The 19594-nt window shown below is 36.3% G+C and overlaps 3 protein-coding genes and 1 pseudogene across 3 annotated transcripts; 3 read left to right on the plus strand and 1 right to left on the minus strand.

The window, feature by feature from the left end:
• The first annotated feature begins 320 nt into the window (after positions 1-320).
• On the plus strand, positions 321-4845 carry LOC133871078 (SPX domain-containing protein 1-like). The gene is made up of 3 exons (XM_062308436.1): positions 321-703; positions 2364-2490; positions 4218-4845. The coding sequence occupies exons 1-3, from the start codon at positions 419-421 to the stop codon at positions 4652-4654; spliced, it is 849 nt and encodes a 282-aa protein (XP_062164420.1). The 5' UTR covers positions 321-418; the 3' UTR covers positions 4655-4845.
• Positions 4846-8526: 3681 nt separating this feature from the next.
• Positions 8527-9496, plus strand: LOC133870049 (probable carboxylesterase 17). Its single transcript, XM_062307083.1, has one exon. It carries the CDS (start codon positions 8552-8554, stop codon positions 9494-9496), a length of 945 nt encoding a protein of 314 aa, XP_062163067.1. The 5' UTR covers positions 8527-8551.
• A 110-nt stretch (positions 9497-9606) lies between these two features.
• On the minus strand, positions 9607-11710 carry LOC133870050 (protein BUNDLE SHEATH DEFECTIVE 2, chloroplastic-like). Its single transcript, XM_062307084.1, has 5 exons — positions 11575-11710; positions 11379-11473; positions 11167-11230; positions 10862-10958; positions 9607-10060 (listed from the first exon to the last, which is right to left on the minus strand). The coding sequence occupies exons 1-5, from the start codon at positions 11669-11671 to the stop codon at positions 9982-9984; spliced, it is 432 nt and encodes a 143-aa protein (XP_062163068.1). The 5' UTR covers positions 11672-11710; the 3' UTR covers positions 9607-9981.
• A 5349-nt stretch (positions 11711-17059) lies between these two features.
• Positions 17060-18182, plus strand: LOC133871861 (probable carboxylesterase 17; annotated as a pseudogene).
• The last annotated feature ends 1412 nt before the right edge of the window (positions 18183-19594 follow it).

Below are 19594 nucleotides of genomic sequence, written 5' to 3' on the forward strand. Positions count from 1 at the left end.
GAGGAACTTGAAGAATCAACGAAGATTGGATTTATTTGTGCTTTAAATAGAATAAAATATAAATAGATAATAAGACATTAACTACCTAGTAATTGCCATACAAACCTAAACGACACGATTCTAACTTAATTTAAAAAAGAAAAGAACAAAAAAGCTAAACGACGTGATTCTCACTTAACGGTGACACCGGTGGTGGAAGAGGATTAAACCCAAAGATATTCCTCTCAGATGCCAACACCGAAAGAGAGTATATTCCCAAATTCCTCACATTCCGAATATTCCAATTCCCACGGAAACAGAATTCCTGCTATATATATATATATAATTCATCTCCACCTCTTACGTCTCTCTCCTGTTCTCGTTGTCATATCTCAAACCCCAACTCCGGAACGGCGGTAATCACCTGCGGGCGGGGGGCATGAAGTTCTGGAAGATCCTGAGTAGTCTGATCGAGGAGACCCTCCCGGAGTGGCGGGACAAGTTCTTGTCGTACAAGGACCTGAAGAAGCAGCTCAAGCTCATCTACCCCAAGGACGAGGATGCCCACCAGAACAAACGGCCCAGATTGGATACGGACTCAGACGGTCCCGATTGCGCGCCGTCGAAGGAGGTCGTCGATTTCGTCAGGCTATTGGAGGTCGAGATCGACAAGTTCAACGCCTTCTTTGAAGATAAGGAGGAGTTGTACGTCATTCGACTGAAGGTGATTTTCTGGGGGTGGGGGGTTAAGAGTGTTGTGTTTCTAGGATTAAGAGAACATAAGAGTTTGGAAGAAAGTAGGCGTTTCTCAGAAGATGGGAATTGAGCGAATTGTTTGTTTCATGGGTTTCCTGTTTAGAATAGGAAGGAGTTTGTTCGGAATATGAGAATTTCGAGTTTTATTATTATTATTATTATTTTTTTTTTTTTTGGGGGGGGGGGGGGGGGGGGGGGGTTAGAGAGTTGGGTTTTCAGAATTAAGAAAACTTTTTTTTTTCTTTCGTGTTGAAAATATGAGAGTTCGGAGAAAAGTTTACGTTTTTCAGGGGATGGGATTTGGGTGAATTGCTTGTTTCACTGGTTTCCTGTTTAGAATATGAAGGAATTTGTTGGGAAAATGTGAAATTTGAGTTTCTTTGGGGGGTTAGAGTGTTGGGTTTTCAGAATTAAGAAAACGATTTTCTTTTTCGTGTTGAAACTATGAGAGTTTGAAGAAAAGTAGGCGTTTTTCAGGAGATGGGAATTGGGTGAATTGCTTGTTTCATGGGCTTCTGTTTAGAATATGAAGGATTGGGTTTCTGATTAGAATTTTGTTATGAAGTTTGGCCTGGAAGATGAGAAACTGTGGAATTGGTGGATTATTTTGTTTAGAAATGAGAATTTTAGCGTCTGCTGGGAATATTGGGAACCCTATAAATATAGAGATTTCATATGTTCCTCGCGGTATTGAAGAAGAATAATGATTTCTTCTCTTAAACTACGGGGATTAGTGGCTTGGAACTTTGGTTAAGAATGAGAAGTTGATTTTTTTTTTTCATAGATTGGCTGTCTGTTTGGCTTTTGAAAAAAATGAAGGCAATGGAAAGTGGGTGAAATTCATTGATTGATTTTTATTTTTTTGGGTTTTTTCAGTTCATGGTCTGCTGTGGTTTTAAAAATAAGAAAGGTTTGGGTTTTCTATAATTTTTTTTGTACTAAAAGATTAGCTAGCAACAGAACACAAAAGATGATAAAATGTACTAGGTTACTCCAGCATGAGTAGGAGCTCTAACATCCTCAAACTCCATTCTGCCATGGCCAAATGATGATTGCAGTTCCTTGCCACACTGTTTTGTCTCTGGCAGATTTTGCTTGCTTGAGGAAGGATGATGGTTAGCTAAAGTCATTCTTTGCCAAGTTGGGTTTTGCGGTGTTTATATGGCATTATTATGATTGCCATTTACAAGGACTGCTTTGCTAGTTCTTACACTTTTGGCCCATGCTGATTTTAGCTTAATTGCCTGAAATTTCTGCGTCCTCCGGTGTGCTCTTATCTAATTTAAATCTGTATCATTGTCAACTGATCTGCGTGCATGTTCAAATCCTTGGTTGCCCTACAAAATCTTGCATTTCATAGCACTATCACTATGATCCAAGAATCATGCTTTCTTGTTTGACATTTAATGCCACTCAGCACCTTGTTGACATGATTCATTTGGGTTTTGTCTTGAGTTTCTTTAGAAATATCTCGGTTCACGTTTTTGTCCGTCTTTGGTTCTTTATACATGGAGCATGTTGATCGCTTTGGGGTGTGCCCTTTGTTTACGTGAGGATGTCAGATGTGTGGGCAAGTGTTCTGAACTGAACTTCTAAGATAATTGTTTGGCTTGTGGTTGAAATTGCAGGAACTGCAAGATAAGATAGCAAAGGCCAAGGATTCAGATGAAGATTCGATGGAAATATGGAGAACATTAGTGGATTTTCATGGCGAGATGGTTTTCTTAGAGAATTACAGTGCACTTAACTACACAGGTACTTGTCTCTCACAGCGGTGTTATTAGGGTCCGTTTGGGTTTGCGATTTCAAAAAGTGCGATTTAAAATAACGATTTTAAAATGTGCGATTTGAAAAAAGTGATTTTTAAAAACGCAGTTAAGCGTTTGGCAAAATCACAGTTTAGCCTTTAAAATCGCGAATTTACCTTTTAAAATTCTGCGTTTTCAAAAAAGCATCATCTTATCTGCGATTTGAAAAAGCAGATTTTCTGCGTTTTCAAATCGCAATTTTTAAAAACGCAGTTCCCAAACGATCTATGTTCTGCGATTTGGTTTAAAATCGCACTTATTGCCTACAAAATCGCAATCCCAAACGCACCCTTAGCCTATTTAATAAGCAATTTTTGGTCAATACAGATGCATGCTCGTGAAAAACTTGGAATTCAAAATAATAATAGGTTTTACTCTATTATTGATTGTTGTAATGATAGTAATGCACAATTATAGTAGATTTTAGGACTAGCCCGACAAACTACTGGTAACATATATTAGCATACCATGCTTATAGTATGGTAAAGAGATTGGTAAGATAAACTTGTGAAATATCATTGGTTTAGTTTTTATCCTTGAAAATTATTCGGACGTATATATTTTTTTCCCCTTTACGTTAGCCAAAACCCTAAGTAGCATCTGAAGATGTGAGTTCTGTGTAAATATTGAAAAAGAAAAAGAAATGCCGAGTTAAAATGAGTTTTGAGATAGTGAGAGTGTTGGACCGTTTAGGTGATACTTTATCTTTGTGTTGATAGCAGTAATTGATGAGCACACCATATACATACATACATGCAGAGATTCATATTGAATTTAGGAAGAAATTTTCATTTGAGTGTTGGAGCCTTTTTATCTTGATCCCTCTCAACTTGTTTCCTACAAATGGAGCAAAATTCTTGCACCCTTTTATATGTGGCTTATTTCATGTTTGAGGAGAACAGTAATATATTCTGGCATTCTTTTAAAAAACACAAATTTGAAGATCTTGCGATGGTCGCACAAAGATGAATATGTGATATAACATAACGTCCGTGCGTTACAAAATTTGTATGTTATGCTGAACTAACCTTGTGGGAAACATGATAAAGCAGATAAAAAGAAAACAAAATTGAAATACAATGGATAAACATTTGCTTTGTCACAAAATAAAATGATCAATTTTTGTGTGTGCAAATTCGTTTTAGGGAAGGTAGGGGGAACAAAAGGTAGCTGCCCCCTGAAGAAAAGGTGTGTTGTGGGGGGGGGACCTTTAAATGAGAGTGTAAGCTATACCTTAATATTAATACTGGCTTTGAATGTTCTAATGGATTGACAATTTGAGCTTTTTTAGTCAAAATATTGTCTCCTGGGTTCCATACTGAAGGATTTTGTGGGAAAAAATCATGTGTGTTCACTTTGCCCGTAGTTTAAACTATAAGTAATTCTATATGATATAAAACTAGTCATCAGTTGAAAATCCTGGATGAGTTTTTTCATGTGTATATAGTTGAGCAAGACTGATATGATGTATGAGGTAAAAATTTGCAAAAAATCAGATGTCATGAAGATAACAGAGATGTTTTTGGGAGGCCTGAAAAAGAAATTGGTCAATGATGGTTATTATTGACTGCTGAGCGTGTCAGCTCTCGACTTTTTTGTAATTTTTTTTTTCATACTTGACAAAATGGTGGGCGTCTCTCCCCTCTTTTAATGGTCTTGATTTCTTATACGCAGGGCTGGTAAAGATACTGAAGAAATATGAGAAGCGAAGCGGTTCTCTCATTCGCTTGCCTTTTATCCAGAAGGTCCTGCAACAACCATTCTACACAACTGATGTACTTAACAAGCTTGTGAAGGAGTGTGAGGGCATGCTTGATCATCTTTTCTCGAAGAATGACCCATCAAGCCCGCCTGAAGCAACCAATAAGGAAGAAGGGAGTGGCTCCAAGGTGGTGGCTGAAGGTAAACAGACACAACTCAAGGTTCCCAAAGAACTTGCAGAAATCAAGCATATGGAGAGCATGTACATGAAGCTAACGGCGTCGGCATTGCGCGTCTTGAAGGAGGTCAGGAGTGGAAGCTCAACGGTGAGCGTGTTTTCATTGCCCCCTATGCAAAATAATTCTATGGAGTGGAAAAGTATACCTTTAGTAGAACAAGCAGCCAAATAGTTCTGGAGTAGTATCCTCTCTCCTCTTTCCCTTATACGTGTACTTCTAATTTGTGAGAATGCGGTTTTATGTAATAACCACGCTCTTGATGGGTACTTTGGATAATCCATTTCCCCAATCTGTAGAAAATTTCAGATCTTGGATGTGCTTTTAATCTTTTCTAATATGATGCTAATCCAACCTTAAGACTACTGAATCTCAGTTTAGTGAAAGCTAAACTATAATCTGCATTTGTGCTATGGAGAGCATTTTCTGTCTTTTGGGTTTTCCAGGTGAAATTGAGGTGAACAATAGCAACGAGCAAAGATGCTGAAGAAGTGATGAAAAGAAACTGATTTTTTCAAAAATAATGGGAGAAATTCATTGAGATTGTGTCTACCTGTTAATTTTTTTTTTGTTTTTTTTTTTCACATATTTATACCATTTTTGTTTGATTCTTGTTTTTTTGCATTTGGCAAAGGTTTGAAACAAAAAATTAAATAAATAAATAAATAAATGAGGAGGAGTCGATCAACAGGACGTGGCTTCTCCACATTTTTGTAATAATAAATTATATGTAACACCCCGATCCTATATCGAGAAGATTAGTAGCTAACATAAAGTGGATGGTTTATAAAGATAGTCATGAGTGTTAAGTCTTACATTGCCTAGTTATTAGGTAAAATTATGCTTTATAATGGATTTTGAGGTGATAGTATAGATGTGGCTAGCACTTTTTCTTGAGTCGTTACGTTAGAAGTAGCAAATAATAGAATAATATTTCACATTTTTTTGGCACTCTTACTTTTACAATGTCTTACTACTTTGTTACATTTTTTAATATAAATATATATGTTTTTGTTGGGGTAGTTTTCCAAGGAAAAAATTGTAGGCTTAAAACTCTTTTACAACTTGTTAACACATGTCAGCATGTGATTGAAGGATGTTAAAAATAAAATTAGTAGCTGGTTTGAGAATTTCAGCAAAATTAGAAAAGAGTTGTTGTAGCTATAAGAGCATTTTCAATAGCTTATCTATTTTGCATTTCTAGCTAAAATAGTTATTAATACTTCCAAAAATCCAATCCTATTCTATTATGCAAAAATATAAAAATGCAAAATGTGCATTTGGGCAAATCACATGGAAAGGATCTAAGCGAAAAAAAAATTATACAAATTATAGATATATTTTTAAGAAACTTAATTCTACAAAAGAACTTGTAACTGAGACAAGATTTTAAAAGTGTTAAACTAGGATTGGGATCCACGATAATTAATTGCTTGAATTGCTAACAATTTGAACAGCTTATTTGAGAGAGTTCATATAAAATTCACATACTTGAATAAGTAGTCAGACAACTCAAAATTTATTTAAACAGATAAATTCCGTATAGAACCTAGTATCAATCAAACATCAATGATTTCCTGTTCCTGATAGAATTTATTACAGTTTCAGCATCCTGAATTGAGTAAGTGAGATGTTTATGATGGGACATCTAGCTGCTCTTGATTCATGCTCCACCTAGCAAGAGTAAAGTCACCATTGTTTTGTAGCTTGTGATCCCATGTTTAACTAGAGCACCATACTACTTACAAAAAATTAAAAAAAAAATAGAGCACCATACTATTAGTTGACAAGTAAGACCATTGAAAAATATGATCATTAGAAAAATGAGAGTTTGAAAAACAAAAAATGACCATCGAAAATATACTATCCTTAGAAAATAAATAAAGAAAAAATAAAAAAAAAAAAAGATATAGAAATAATATTTAAATGAGTAAAAAGAATAGATAAACAAACGTAGAAAGCATTTGAAAATTCATTAATGTTCCGTTTGTTCGAAGTAAAATGGTTTCCGTCGTAAAATATTTTCGACGAAATGAATTTCAGAAAAAATTATTTTCTCGAAAATATTTTTTTGGCATTTGGTTCGTACGAAAAAATTACGGAAAGGGAAAATCCAGCTGTCGCCGGAATCTAGCAACGACGACCGGCCGTTGCCGGATTCTGGCGAACATGTTTGGCCGGATTCCTGCAGGACTCCTCCGGCTCCTGTTAGATCCGGCCGGATCCCGGCCATTTTGGCCAGATCCGGCTGTATCAGTGGCCGGATCTGGTCATATTAGGCTAGATTCCAGCCATTTTGGCTAGATCCGGCCGGGTCCGGTCATATCCGGCCGGATCCGGTCAGATCAGGCCGAATCCCGGCCATTTTGGCCAGATCAGTGGCCGGGTTTGGTCATATCAAGTCGGATTCCGGCCGGTTTCTGACCATGCCCGGATTCCGGCCAAATTCTGCCGGAATCTGGTCCACCGGCATCCGATGACGGTGGCCGGATGTCGCCGAATTCTGGCTCTTGGATGATGCCTGATTCTGGTGCCGCCTGGTTTCGGACGACCGACTATTGCCGGATTCAGGCAGTCATATATCAAACGTGCATGCAATGACAAAGAATATAATTTCGGAAAACGATTTACGGTTTTTAAAACCGTAAATCGTTTTCCAAAAATTAAAGAAGCTTTTACGGTCAAACCGAAAATGGTTTTCGTTGACCATTATTTTCGCCCTTACCAAACACCGTAAAATACCGAAATCATTTTTCAAAAATCATTTTACGCCGAAACAAACGGAGCATAACTAAAACAAACAAACCAAAAACAAAAAAAGCTTTTGATTAACCATTTTAGATAGAAATGTGCTTCCTAATAAGACAAGTGCCTGACGGCTCTCATGTAACATTTTCAACCCTTTTCTACCCGTCAAGAAGAAGAACCGTTCTCTACCAGTCTCTTTTCAACTACTTTGCCCTGTGGTCATTCTACTAGCCTCCATAATTTTTACCATCAACCCAATCACTTTCAAAAGTCTTATGAATTCTGACGCGGGATAGAACTAAGATTATTTTAACAGTGTATAATGTCAGCAGAAACTAAGAATTGAATATTAAAAAGGAATTCAAGAAGAGAAAAAATAACAAATAGGGACGTGAAAGACCCTAATTACTCCTAAATAAGCAAATAGAGAAATAACTCTAAAAGACTTAAATTTAATTGATACTTCAAAATTTGATTATAAAATAATACAGACTTGCCTTTACATAGGCAAAATTTGAGTATTTTTCAAGCAGAATACTTGAGGAAAAAGAAAGAAATAAAAATACAAAAACATAACCGTAAACTTGGAGACAAGGTAAAATTATGGGTTAAATACATATTTGCCCCTGTGCTTTACGACCTTTATTTTTTGCCCCCTCAGTTTCACTTTTTATCAAATTTGGTACCTGTGGTATATGAAAAGACGGAATGGTACCTCCGTCTAATTTCTCGTCCAAAACTAACGTCCACCCACGGCATTTTCTGTCATGTTGTCTGGATGTCGTAGGAAACGATGTGTAAAGAATTGGGTTCTGGACTTCAAATTTTTAGGTACTCAATGACGTGGGTGGACGTTAGTTTTAGACGGGAAATCGGACGGAAGTACCATTTCCGTCTTTTCATATACCACAGGTACCAAATTTGATAAAAAGTGAAACTGAGGGGGTAAAAAATAAAGGTCGTAAAGCACAAGGGGCAAATATGTATTTAACCCTAAAATTATTGTATAGAAAGTAAATTATATTATTTTAAAAATAATCTTGAAATATTTGTATGATTCTTTTCATTCTTGAGTTGATCTTATATAAAAAAAATAACCTTCAAATTTTATGCCTAATTTTCTCCTGCATCAAATTCCAACCTAACCTCCGAGCAACACACTCAAGAACCCAATGCACTTGACATGACCAACCAACACCAAAACAACATTTCAGCCATCACCACCTAACCTTGCATTATACAAAAGCTTCTTTTATTTTCCCAAAGAACCACTATAACTCCCCCACAACTTTTCGAAACTAGACATAGAGAAGAGCCTAAAAAATGTCCATAGTGGAAGAAGCACCAGGATACCTTCAAGTCTTTTCTGATGGATCTGTAAAACGTTTTGTGCCTGGAATTGTCCCTGCCTCACCAAAACCAAGTAATGGATACAAGTCCAAGGATGTGATCATTGACTCATCAAAGTCGGTCACCGGAAGGTTATTTCTTCCCTGCAGTGCTCCATGTCCTGGGTTTTCAAGTAAACTTCCTGTTGTGGTTTATTCCCATGGTGGTGGCTTTTGCATTGGCTCCACTACGTGGATTGGATACCATCATTTTCTGGGAGATTTCTCTGTCGCATCCCAATCCATTGTTCTCTCTGTCGACTACCGTTTGGCTCCGGAATATCGTCTCCCCATAGCATATGAAGATTGTTATAGCTCACTGGATTGGCTTGGTCACAATGTAGGATCTGAACCTTGGCTTGAGCAAGCTGACCTTTCCCGTGTGTTTCTGTCAGGAGACAGTGCTGGAGGAAACATTGCACACCATGTTGCTGTCAAAGCCATTCAGAACAACACTTGTCATGTAAGAATCAATGGTTTGTTGCTGATACATCCGTACTTTGGGAGCGAGAAGAGGACTGACAAAGAGATGGCTGAAGGAGCAGCAGCGGCAGAATCTATTGCAAGCAACGACATGTTCTGGAGACTAAGTATACCAGAAGGCTCAAACCGTGATTATTATGGTTGTAACTTTGAGAAGGCAGAACTTTCTGGAGTTGAATGGAGTCGATTTCCGGCTATCGTGGTTTTTGTGGCTGGCTTGGATTTCTTGAAGGAAAGGGGAGTTATGTATGCAGAATTTCTGCAGAAGAAAGGGGTTAAAGTGGTGAGGCTGGTGGAGGCTGAGGAGGAGTCACATGTATTTCATGTGTTTCATCCTGAATCTGAGGCAACACGCTTGCTCCAACGACAAATGAGTGAGTTCATGAAGAGCTCTTAACATCCTAAATTGAAATGAAAAGAATTTATAGTCTTCTTAGTATTCAGTGATCAATGATGGACTAGATACGGAATTTTGAATAAATGAAAAAGGCTTTCAAGCAATGCATGGAAATGAAAAATCCAAACCAATTTTTAATTTTTGGATCAATATTAAACAGAATCATTTTTACAAATTTGAAGTACTGCCAGTGCAGCCTGCAGAATCCTCTGTCTCCTACCCTAAACAAATAGGCTGATTATGTAATACAGATGACTGAAACAACAAATCGAAATCTACCTTTCACAGCAATTAAGTAGGCTAACTTTGACAGGGATGGATAGGGGGGAACTATCATTTTCTGTTGCATGCTTTTGCACAAAGTTACTTCTTAACATACATGCCCCAATAAATGGCTACGTTAATGCATATGTGAAAAAATATAACCATGCTCTGAGGATACTGTGGAGGAGCACTCCCGCTGCTTCATCCATAGCACGCAACTTCTATTCATCATAAGTGCTCAAGAAACCTCCAACAAAACCAGCTCCATTGCAATTTCCACATAACATCTCATTTTTCCCTCTGCACGGTTAAATAAAGAATCATAAGGATAATCATGCAGGAATACTCATAAAGAAAAATATATGATGAAATAATATATATACATTGACTACTACATCAACAAGAAGCTGAAACAGGCCCCCCTCTTTGATTCCAATTAAACTCGGTCACATTGTGGTCAAATTCTAGCATTTAGCAATGGCCCATGGTTATAACAAATTAATTTCATGAGAAGAGGATTGATCTAAGAAAACATGTTCATCTGTGCTATGTGCAAGTTAACGATGCATTCACTTTTTCCCTCTGCCCTCCAACATGAAGCATTCTCTGTTGGCGAGAGGGACACCCAGAGAGTCCACCAAGAACATGCTCATATACTTGTATGTCACTCATTGAAGAGTTGCAACAAAATATAACTGCTTTTGGTCATTCTTTATGCAGTCACATCAAACACATTAATTAAGACTAAAGCCATCTAAACCATTCTGAAACCAATTTGTTGGGTCCAACTTCAGCTAAAAGCCTAAAAAGCTCAGTTTTTGGGTCCAATTTTCTACATCAACTACTCACTTTCTTTGTCTTTTTCTTGATGTGAAACCCGTTATGACAGATATAGGTTCGAAGTCGTAACTTTTTGCTCTCCTACCATATTAAATTATCAATTGTTCCAAAAGCTTAAACTTATAAAAATAGTAAATTTAATCATTTTATTAATACTTTCATAGTGATGTGAACAACAATAGAACAAATAATTTATGAAATGGCCTAATAATAAAACATTAGAAGAAAAAAAAAACAAAAGCAATAACTGGCAGTAATTACCCGCAAAGCCAACATGAGTCACCAGCTTTAAACTGTCCATTGAAAAGATCAACAGAATTGACTCCACTACCTTTGCATTGCGAGCATAGAACTGCACCTGTCCATTGGCCAAAAGAGCTAAAATCTATCCAACCTACATATTCTTTCAATTTTTCTCCTTCCCATCTTGAAAAGAAGAGAAACTTTGCCACAGATACATGTTTTAGTTGAGTAACAGGAACCATTCGATCTTAGTTCTTGAATAAGTGGACAAGATCAAAAGGAAAGGACTTCAATTCTCAAATGTATTACTGCTTCAAGCTTACCATTTCCGTCACAATCACCACAAATCACGCTATTCGGTTTGGTGTTCCGATTACTTTTTGCGGCCTAATTGAATAGGGGTTTGGAAAACAAAAAACAAAAACACATCATATTAATCCACATATATCACAAGAAAACTTATAAAAAAATAATAAATTTAATTATCTAATTAATATTCTAACACAAACATTTAAAAGGGTATTAAATGCAGGACCTTAGCTTTCAGATTGCGAAATTCGGTAGCTGTTGATCGTTGGAACCCGTCATGTTGACGCTGGCTTTGATTGTTATGATTCCGCATGCATTTTCCTAAGCATTTGAATAGACAGACAACTCCATTCAAGTGAACACGGAATTTGCTGAATTCATTTCAAAGAGAGAGAGAGAGAGAGAGAGAGAGAGAGAGAAACCTGGCCTTGGTGTGGCTCTGAAGGAAGTTAAGGGCGGTGAGGACAGAGCAGAGGCCATTGAAAGAGAGCAGCTTGTAAAGTTGAAGAACAAAAGCATTTTAGATTTTTATTTTCTGTGTTGTTTAATTTACTTGCTTAGAAGACACGTGGCTGAGTATCGGGCCAGGGTTGAGGATAGGCTTTCGACCATCATCATAAATAATATATAATATATGTTAACCGCGTCCGAATATCATTTATATATTATATATATTATTATATTTATAAATTTATCAAAACGATATTGCTTTATATTTAATACTAAAATGACGTAGTTTTGAATTAAGTATAGATTAAGTTTACTTCAGTTTGGTTGATTGTATAACTTTCTATTGTAACGTTTTAGTAAAAATACAAAAGTAATGTAAAATTAATATATTTTTAAAAGATTGGAGCTTAAAAAAAATTAAAACAAATCCAAAAAATGAAAAATCGATCTAATTTATTTTTAAAATTGTTTAAAATAGGCCATAATAGATACCCAAAAAATGCTCAAAAAACATATTACTTAATATGCGAATAGCGGATAATAACTACGTAAATGTGGTTAGTAAAAACATAATACGGGCATCTAAAAGTGATATCCACATACTAAGATACGACTGCGAATATTACAAATAATCGTACTTTCATCAGTAACAGAAAGTGTTTCCTTCACAAGACTGTGTGCAGCCCCATTAGCGAGACACAGAGGCTAAGCTAAGCTATACGACCACCCTTGGGGGTCCCCAAACAACCCCAAACTTTTTTAAAACGCTTACAAAAATATTACTTTCGATATTCTGGTGCCGCCTACTATAAATGTTAATAAGGTTTAGTAGTTCCATAAACTAAATTTATAACAAATAAGGTTTAGTAGTTACATGGTTAAACCAATTTTATTGAACAAAAGGGAAGGGGTTTGAAACCTCCAACCTTCAAATAATCTATTTTTAACCTGCATGATTACAGTTTTCAACGTTCAAACCTATGCCTTAAGGAATGAAAATATGACAGTTTACCATTAGGCCAACTAACAACTTATGCTTTAATGTAACAAATGTAAATATTAATTAGTTAACTTTTGATTACAGGTTTTTTTTAATGGAAAATTGAATATCTTTTTGTTTTTAATTCTTGTTATTCTCGCCTAATATTTTCATTACAATTGTAGTATTTGTTTTTTTATTCTTATTCTTTATCACATTATTTTTTTTAACACCATCATATATATAGTTTTTTACTCCTATATGACATATTTATATTCTTATACTCTACGTGAGATCGCTTGATGACTTTTTATACATTTATGACTTATGATTTCGTATGAAATTAAATTTAAGACCTTTTTGTTTTTGTTTACAAAAACGCGCACACACATATGGAGATTGGAGAGATTATATGCATCTATGTACATATTTATTTATGTAAGTTTGGACCCCAACACAAAAAGTCCTAGTTCAGCCCCTAGTGAGACGCCTAATATGAGTGACTTTCCACCGTTGGAGGCAACTTAAGACTCCGTAGGTCTCCTCAATTAGATGATCATATTTATTTAAGTTCACATATTCTTTCCACAAAGCATGCGTGGTGTGAACCCGTAGGGTCGAACTCTCTTGAGCTCACAATCAAATTGAAACCTACTCAAGAAAGACAAGAATCAAGTCAAGAAGATCTAGACCCGTTGAAACCTTGTTCCAAGAACCTAGATTCTGTGAGAACGCCACAATGGATTTGTCTTTGATAAGTTCTTAGTTCAATCAAGAACAAGTAGAGAAAACTGAAAATTCTTTATGAAAAAAACTTCATTCACGTTTAACATTTTTTAGAAAATGCAGCTACAAGTCTTTTTAAACCCTTCCATGAAACCCTATGGCCTATTAAAGCCTACATCAATTAAAAGATATGGGCTGAACATTTTCAAGCCCAAAACATCATAAACTACATGCTTATAGCTAATAAAAGAAGTTCACTTAATGAATTAAATAGGCCCAAACGCCTACAACAATAGAAACATAAAATAGGCTCACACACCTATACTTAATGAAATAAAGAGTCTACATTAAACCACTAGGTTATGCCACGCCCCTCTGTAGCTTATATCACATGGATTAAAGCTGGTTCTTCTTCTTTCAAGTCCATCTTGAATGTTGGGATCTTGCTCGATAAATTTGCAAACTCGGTCCAAGTAGATTGCACCAATCCTTACATTGCTTCCTATGATTTTCTTAATTCTTGACCTTGTGATTGGCTCATCTAGAACTTGAAACGAATTTTTAAGACTCGGTCCACCATGGTGCCCATCAATGCACCACCTGAGGAGCTAGCGTCACCTTCAATTCTCTACGAAAATGAGCGGCTCTCAAATTGGGCTAATACAACCTTTTTGGATGATTCGTCTATGTTTCTAAAATGGCTTCAAATTTGTATAATGAAGGTCCAATTATGTGGGAACTAGTGTAAAGCTCATCTCTAAAATTATATGGTATTGTTAATGGCAAGTATTTTCTATATATATATATATATATATATATATATATATATATATATATATATATATATATATATATATATCCAAATACTTTTGGTGGAAAGGAGTGCTTGGACATCACAGATGTAGTTGAATATGGAATGCAGGGAGGCAAACCACATGGAAAAGGATCTAAGCGACATAAATTTATACAAATTATAGATATATTTTTAAGAAACTTAATTATACAAAAGAACTTTTAATTGAGACAAGATTTTCAAAGTGTTAAACCAGGATTGGGATCCGTCGATAATTGGTTATTGGTTGCCCAAATTGCTAATAATTTGGGCAGCTAAAATAAGAGAGTTCATATAGAACCTGGCTATTCATGTAAGTAATCAAGTAGTTAGGGGTGTAAAGTTAATCGGTAATCGGCTAATTGCTTTGGTATCAGTTTGGAAATAACCGATAATTGACCCTACCGGAATGGTTATTGGTTTTAGAAAATATTGAACCTAGCTATAACCGGTAACCGGGTATGTATATATAAAATATAGTAAATATATATTTGAATGTACTTATTTATTTAAAAAATTAACATAACAAAATTTAGGATATTTACACTTTTACACACCGATATTTTTCTCTTTACTTTCTGCCGTTTGGAGTTTCCCAATTTGGATTTGCACCGGCTCTAATGTCATTCAAAATATTAGAGCTATTAGAACACGAGAAATAATTGTTGTACAATTCTTGACACAACTCTCGTGTAACTCCAAAAACTTTTTTTCAAACTAACCATTAGATCTATTTTTCTATATGTGGGTCATATATATCTAATGGTTAATTTTAAAATAAGTTGTTGGAATTATACAAAAGTTGTATAGGCGTTGTAAACATAACATATCTTATTGGAATACCTCTTGTCTTTCAAAGTGACGTCGCAAGAAGAATCAAACCCATTGAAATTCGAAACCCCTTGAGCAACAGCTAGAAACCCATAATTTGCAAAAATCAACAGAACCACCAGTACGGGCAAGCACACCCGTTATCATCGATCGACCAAACTAGAAATTTTAGTCATCGGTCGACCAGACTAGAAACTAGCACATCTCATATCACTAAAATGGAAGAGTATGCAAAGTGGATTAGGATCCTCTCAAATTATTTGTTCGAATTTGAGAGAATTCAGACAGGTAATTGTGAGAGGCTATTTATAAGACTCACTTGATCAAATAATAATTAGCAACCCAAGCACTTATCCGGTTAGGTGAGTCTCATAAATAGTCTCTAATAGTCATCTGCCCGGATTCTCTCAAATTCTAGCAAATAATTTGAGAGGATCCTGATCCATACAAGGCAGAGTTTGCCAGTTTGCTTATCATTTTTCTCTGCACTGGTAAGTTGAACTCTTAATTTTATCTCCTGTTGGAAGTAACCCTTGATTATTGTCTAAATTAAGCCTAAAAAGTAGGTTCAATACTCACAATAGGCCCGACAGACCAAATTTTCTAAAATTTTGGTTACCAGTCTAATAACCGCTGGTTATTAATAATCGGTTAACCGCCTACCCGGTTAGTGGAGCCAGGTGAAAATTTTGGCCAACCGGCTAATTACTCCAGTTACGGTTACCGATTTTAGTTAATAATTGGTAACCGTAACCGAATTTTCACCCGCGTGTCCAAAATTTATTTGGACATATGAGTCCATTATGAAATTTCTCACATTAGTTACCCAAATTACTAACAATGCATACAGTTAATTTTTGTGAATCCTTATCTGTTAAATTATTATTATCATCAATAATTTTCTTTCTTGATAGAAAATTTTATATAGTTCTGGACCTTCGGGTATCCTGAATTCAGAAAGTGAGATGTTTATTGAAAACAATTCTATTGTGATAGATTGAAATTGCTTGAAATACAATGAAGGTATAAGAGGCTTTATATACATAGCCTTACATGATTTAGAGAAGGTAAATAATAACAGCCTATGGGACAATCTTAACATAATATTGACAGCTTGATCTTCTAGCATAATTGATTCCTGAGCTTTCCATTCAGATATGTAATCTTTCATTTCTGTAGAGAATTGTATCCTGAATAGCACGCAGGTCTTGGTAGCACACGATTATTTCCATAACAGAATTGTGCTTCATATGTCTTGCCTAAACTGGTTGATTTCTTTCTAGCTATCTTGGACTGCTAGGCTAGTTGTCATCCGCTGAGCTGAATCTTGCATATATTTTCTAGCATAATATGCAGGAGTTGCATCCATATATGGTCCGATCCAATGTGATCTGCAATATTGTGTGCATATTCTGCAACACAATATTTGGCTGTTGATATGGGAAGCGTGATCTTGAGTGCCATGTTGGCTATTGGGTGCGTGTCTTTTATAATTTTATTGGATGCTTGAAGGTGCCATGTGGGCTGCTGCATGCATGTCATCTGCTGAGTGCATGGCAGCTCTAGAATATTGGTTAACATTTATGACGGGATGTCAAGCTGTTCTTTTTTCATGCTCCACCACCTAGCAAGAGTTAAAGTCACCATTTTCCCTGTAGCTTTGTGATCCATGACTGTTTGAAGAAAATTGCCATAGAAAATATACCATCCTCAGAAAAAAATAAAGAATAAAAAATATAAAAAGAATATTTAAATATTTTAAAAAATAATAATAAATAATCTGATATGGAGTGTATTTAAAAAGTCATTAACAAAAATAAAAATAAAATAGTTTTAAAAAACTATTTTAGATAGAAATGCCCTTTCTAATCATACAGGCCCCCGGAGGCTCTCATCTATCATTTTCCAACGTAACCCTTATCTACCAGTCAGGAAGATCGAAGAACCCTTTTCATGATCTACCATGTCTTTCCCAGACTTTTTGCCACCTAACCTTACATTATAAAAAGAGAAATGATTATAAAAAAGCTTCTTTTATTTTCGCAAAGAAACATTATAACTCCACCAACAAATCATCGAAACTAGACAGAGAAGAGCCTAAAAAATGTCCATAGTGGAAGAAGCACCAGGATCCTTCAAGTCTTTTCTGATGGATCTGTAAAGCGCTTTGTGCCTGCAGGAATTGCCCCTGCCTCTCCAAAACCAAGTAATGGATACAAGTCCAAGGATGTGATCATTGACTCATCAAAGCCTGTCACCGGAAGGCTATTTCTTCCCTGCAGTGATCCAACTACTGGGTTTTCAAGTAAACTTCCTGTTGTGGTTTATTTCCATGGTGGTGGCTTTTGCTGTGGCTCCACTACGTGGACTGGCTACCATAATTTTCTGGGGGATTTCTCTGCCGCATCCCAATCCATTGTTCTCTCTGTCGACTACCGTTTGGCTCCGGAATATCGTCTCCCCATAGCATATGAAGATTGTTATAGCTCACTGGATTGGCTTGGTCACAGTGTAGGATCTGAACCTTGGCTTGAGCAAGCTGACCTTTCCCGTGTGTTTCTGTCGGGAGAGAGTGCTGGAGGAAACATTGCACACCACGTTGCTGTCAAAGCCATTCAGAACAACACTTGTCATGTAAGAATCAATGGTTTGTTGGTGATACATCCCTACTATGGGAGCGAGAAGAGGACCGAGAAAGAGATGGCTGAAGGAGCAGCAGCAGCAGAAACTGTTGCCATGAGCGACATGTTCTGGAGACTAAGTATACCAGAAGGCTCAAACCGTGACTATTATGGTTGTAACTTTGAGAAGGCAGAACTTTCTGGAGTTGAATGGAGCCGATTTCCGGCTGTGGTGGTTTTTGTGGCTGGCTTGGATTTCTTGAAGGAAAGGGGAGTTATGTATGCAGAATTTCTGCAGAAGAAAGGGGTTGGAGCGGTGAGGCTGGTGGAGACTGAGGAGGAGTCACATGCATTTCATGTGTTTCATCCTGAATCTGAGGCAACACGCTTGCTCCAGCGACAAATGAGTGAGTTCATCAAGAGCTCTTAACAACATCCTAAATTGAAATGAAAAGAATTGCTAGTCTTCTTGGTGGTTTAGGGAGTCCTGTTGCCAAGTGTGTTTTTCTTACGTTTGGAAGTTTGTTTCCAGTTTTAACTGGAGTGATGTTTCAGATTGTGTTTGAATAAATGAAAAATTCAGTTATCATATGGACTTTTGAATAAATGAAAAAGGCTTTCAAGCAATTCATGGAAATGAAAAATCCAAATCAATTTTTAATCTTTGGATCATCATTTTTTTACAAATTCGCACTACTGCCAGTGCAGCCTGCAGAATCCTCCGTCTCCTACCCTAAACAAATAGGCTGATTATGTAATACGGATGACTGAAACAACAAACCCAAATCTACCTTTCACAGCGATTAAAAGTAGGCTAACTTTCACAGGAATTGTTGAAAATAGAGGTGCACCCACAAAAAAAAAGACCAAGGTAGGAGGGGAACTGTGGCAGGCGGCGGTTGTACTGCCGCATGAAGAAGAGCAAGCGGTCGCCTCCGGCGACAGGCTGCGGTGGCGATGGCCATGACTGTGATTTGTGTGTGCGCGGCTGTGATGTTGAAACAACAACAAACAAATTAAAAAAACCAAACAAATGAGAAGAATCGGGTAGGGTCCAAAATACATTAACAAACAAATCAATTCTTTTCAAATGACACTCTATCCTCTCTCCAATTATTGGACAATATTTATTTAGTTTGATTTTTTTTTTTAAAAAAAAATAATGTAGGGTTTTTTTGGAAATTTTGTTTGAATTCTGATTAAAATGTGTCATGTGTGAATTATTACCAAAAAAAAGAATAGGAAGAGTCATTCCATTCCGCCGCCTTCTATTCCCAAGAATAATTATTCATTTTCTTAATAGAATGACTATTTCGTGAACCAAACGAGACCTAAATATTTATTAATTAATTAATGTGTCTCGGATTTTTTTAAAAAAATATCATTACCCATTAATGATTTTTAGTTTATATAGGAATTCAATTTATTCAAACTTAGCTCCTAAATATTACAAAGAGAAATGATCCCTACACTCATTTCTTACAACAGCCCCACAACAAGCTGACGTAGCTGGTAATATTTTATTATTTTTTTTTTGTTTTCTTTTGTTTTCTTTTTGTAAAAAAATAATAAAATATTACCAGCCACGTCAGCTTGTTGTGGGGCTGTTGTGAGAAATGAGTGTAGGGATCATTTCTCTATTACAAAAGGTAAAATAAAAGGCCATTAGTAGTAAGAATAATTTTATTTAATGAAAATTCAAAACATAGTTACTCATTGTTCTCTCTTATGGTACAGAAACTCAGAAGAAATTCTCTCGTTCCCTTGCTCCTTCACTATTCAGAACCCTTCAATTCCCTTCTACAGAACTGAAACCCAAAACATAAAACCTCCCCTCAGCACCACCATTCGGCCCACAAAAGAAAAGGGGGACAGGAACTCAATTTTTCCCGTCCTTAGACTGTTGGCCAAACAGAAATAGGGGATGGAAATTAACTTATCCTCCACGGTGGTAGTAGACCCGAGTTCCCCCACTTCATTTTCGGTGGGTTCCAGTGACAGCA

The sequence above is a fragment of the Alnus glutinosa genome, chromosome 6 (assembly GCF_958979055.1).
Source record: "Alnus glutinosa chromosome 6, dhAlnGlut1.1, whole genome shotgun sequence".
NCBI lineage: Eukaryota > Viridiplantae > Streptophyta > Magnoliopsida > Fagales > Betulaceae > Alnus > Alnus glutinosa.

Coding starts and splice junctions, on each gene's coding strand:
- LOC133871078 (XM_062308436.1), top strand. CDS start 419: ATGAAGTTCTGGAAGATCCTGAGTAGTCTGATCGAGGAGACCCTCCCG. Junction 704..2,363: donor TGTACGTCATTCGACTGAAG/GTGATTTTCTGG, acceptor TTGAAATTGCAG/GAACTGCAAGATAAGATAGC. Junction 2,491..4,217: donor CAGTGCACTTAACTACACAG/GTACTTGTCTCT, acceptor TCTTATACGCAG/GGCTGGTAAAGATACTGAAG.
- LOC133870049 (XM_062307083.1), top strand. CDS start 8,552: ATGTCCATAGTGGAAGAAGCACCAGGATACCTTCAAGTCTTTTCTGAT.
- LOC133870050 (XM_062307084.1), bottom strand. CDS start 11,671: ATGCTTTTGTTCTTCAACTTTACAAGCTGCTCTCTTTCAATGGCCTCT. Junction 11,231..11,378: donor TTCGCAATCTGAAAGCTAAG/GTCCTGCATTTA, acceptor CTATTCAATTAG/GCCGCAAAAAGTAATCGGAA. Junction 10,061..10,861: donor GACTCATGTTGGCTTTGCGG/GTAATTACTGCC, acceptor TTAACCGTGCAG/AGGGAAAAATGAGATGTTAT.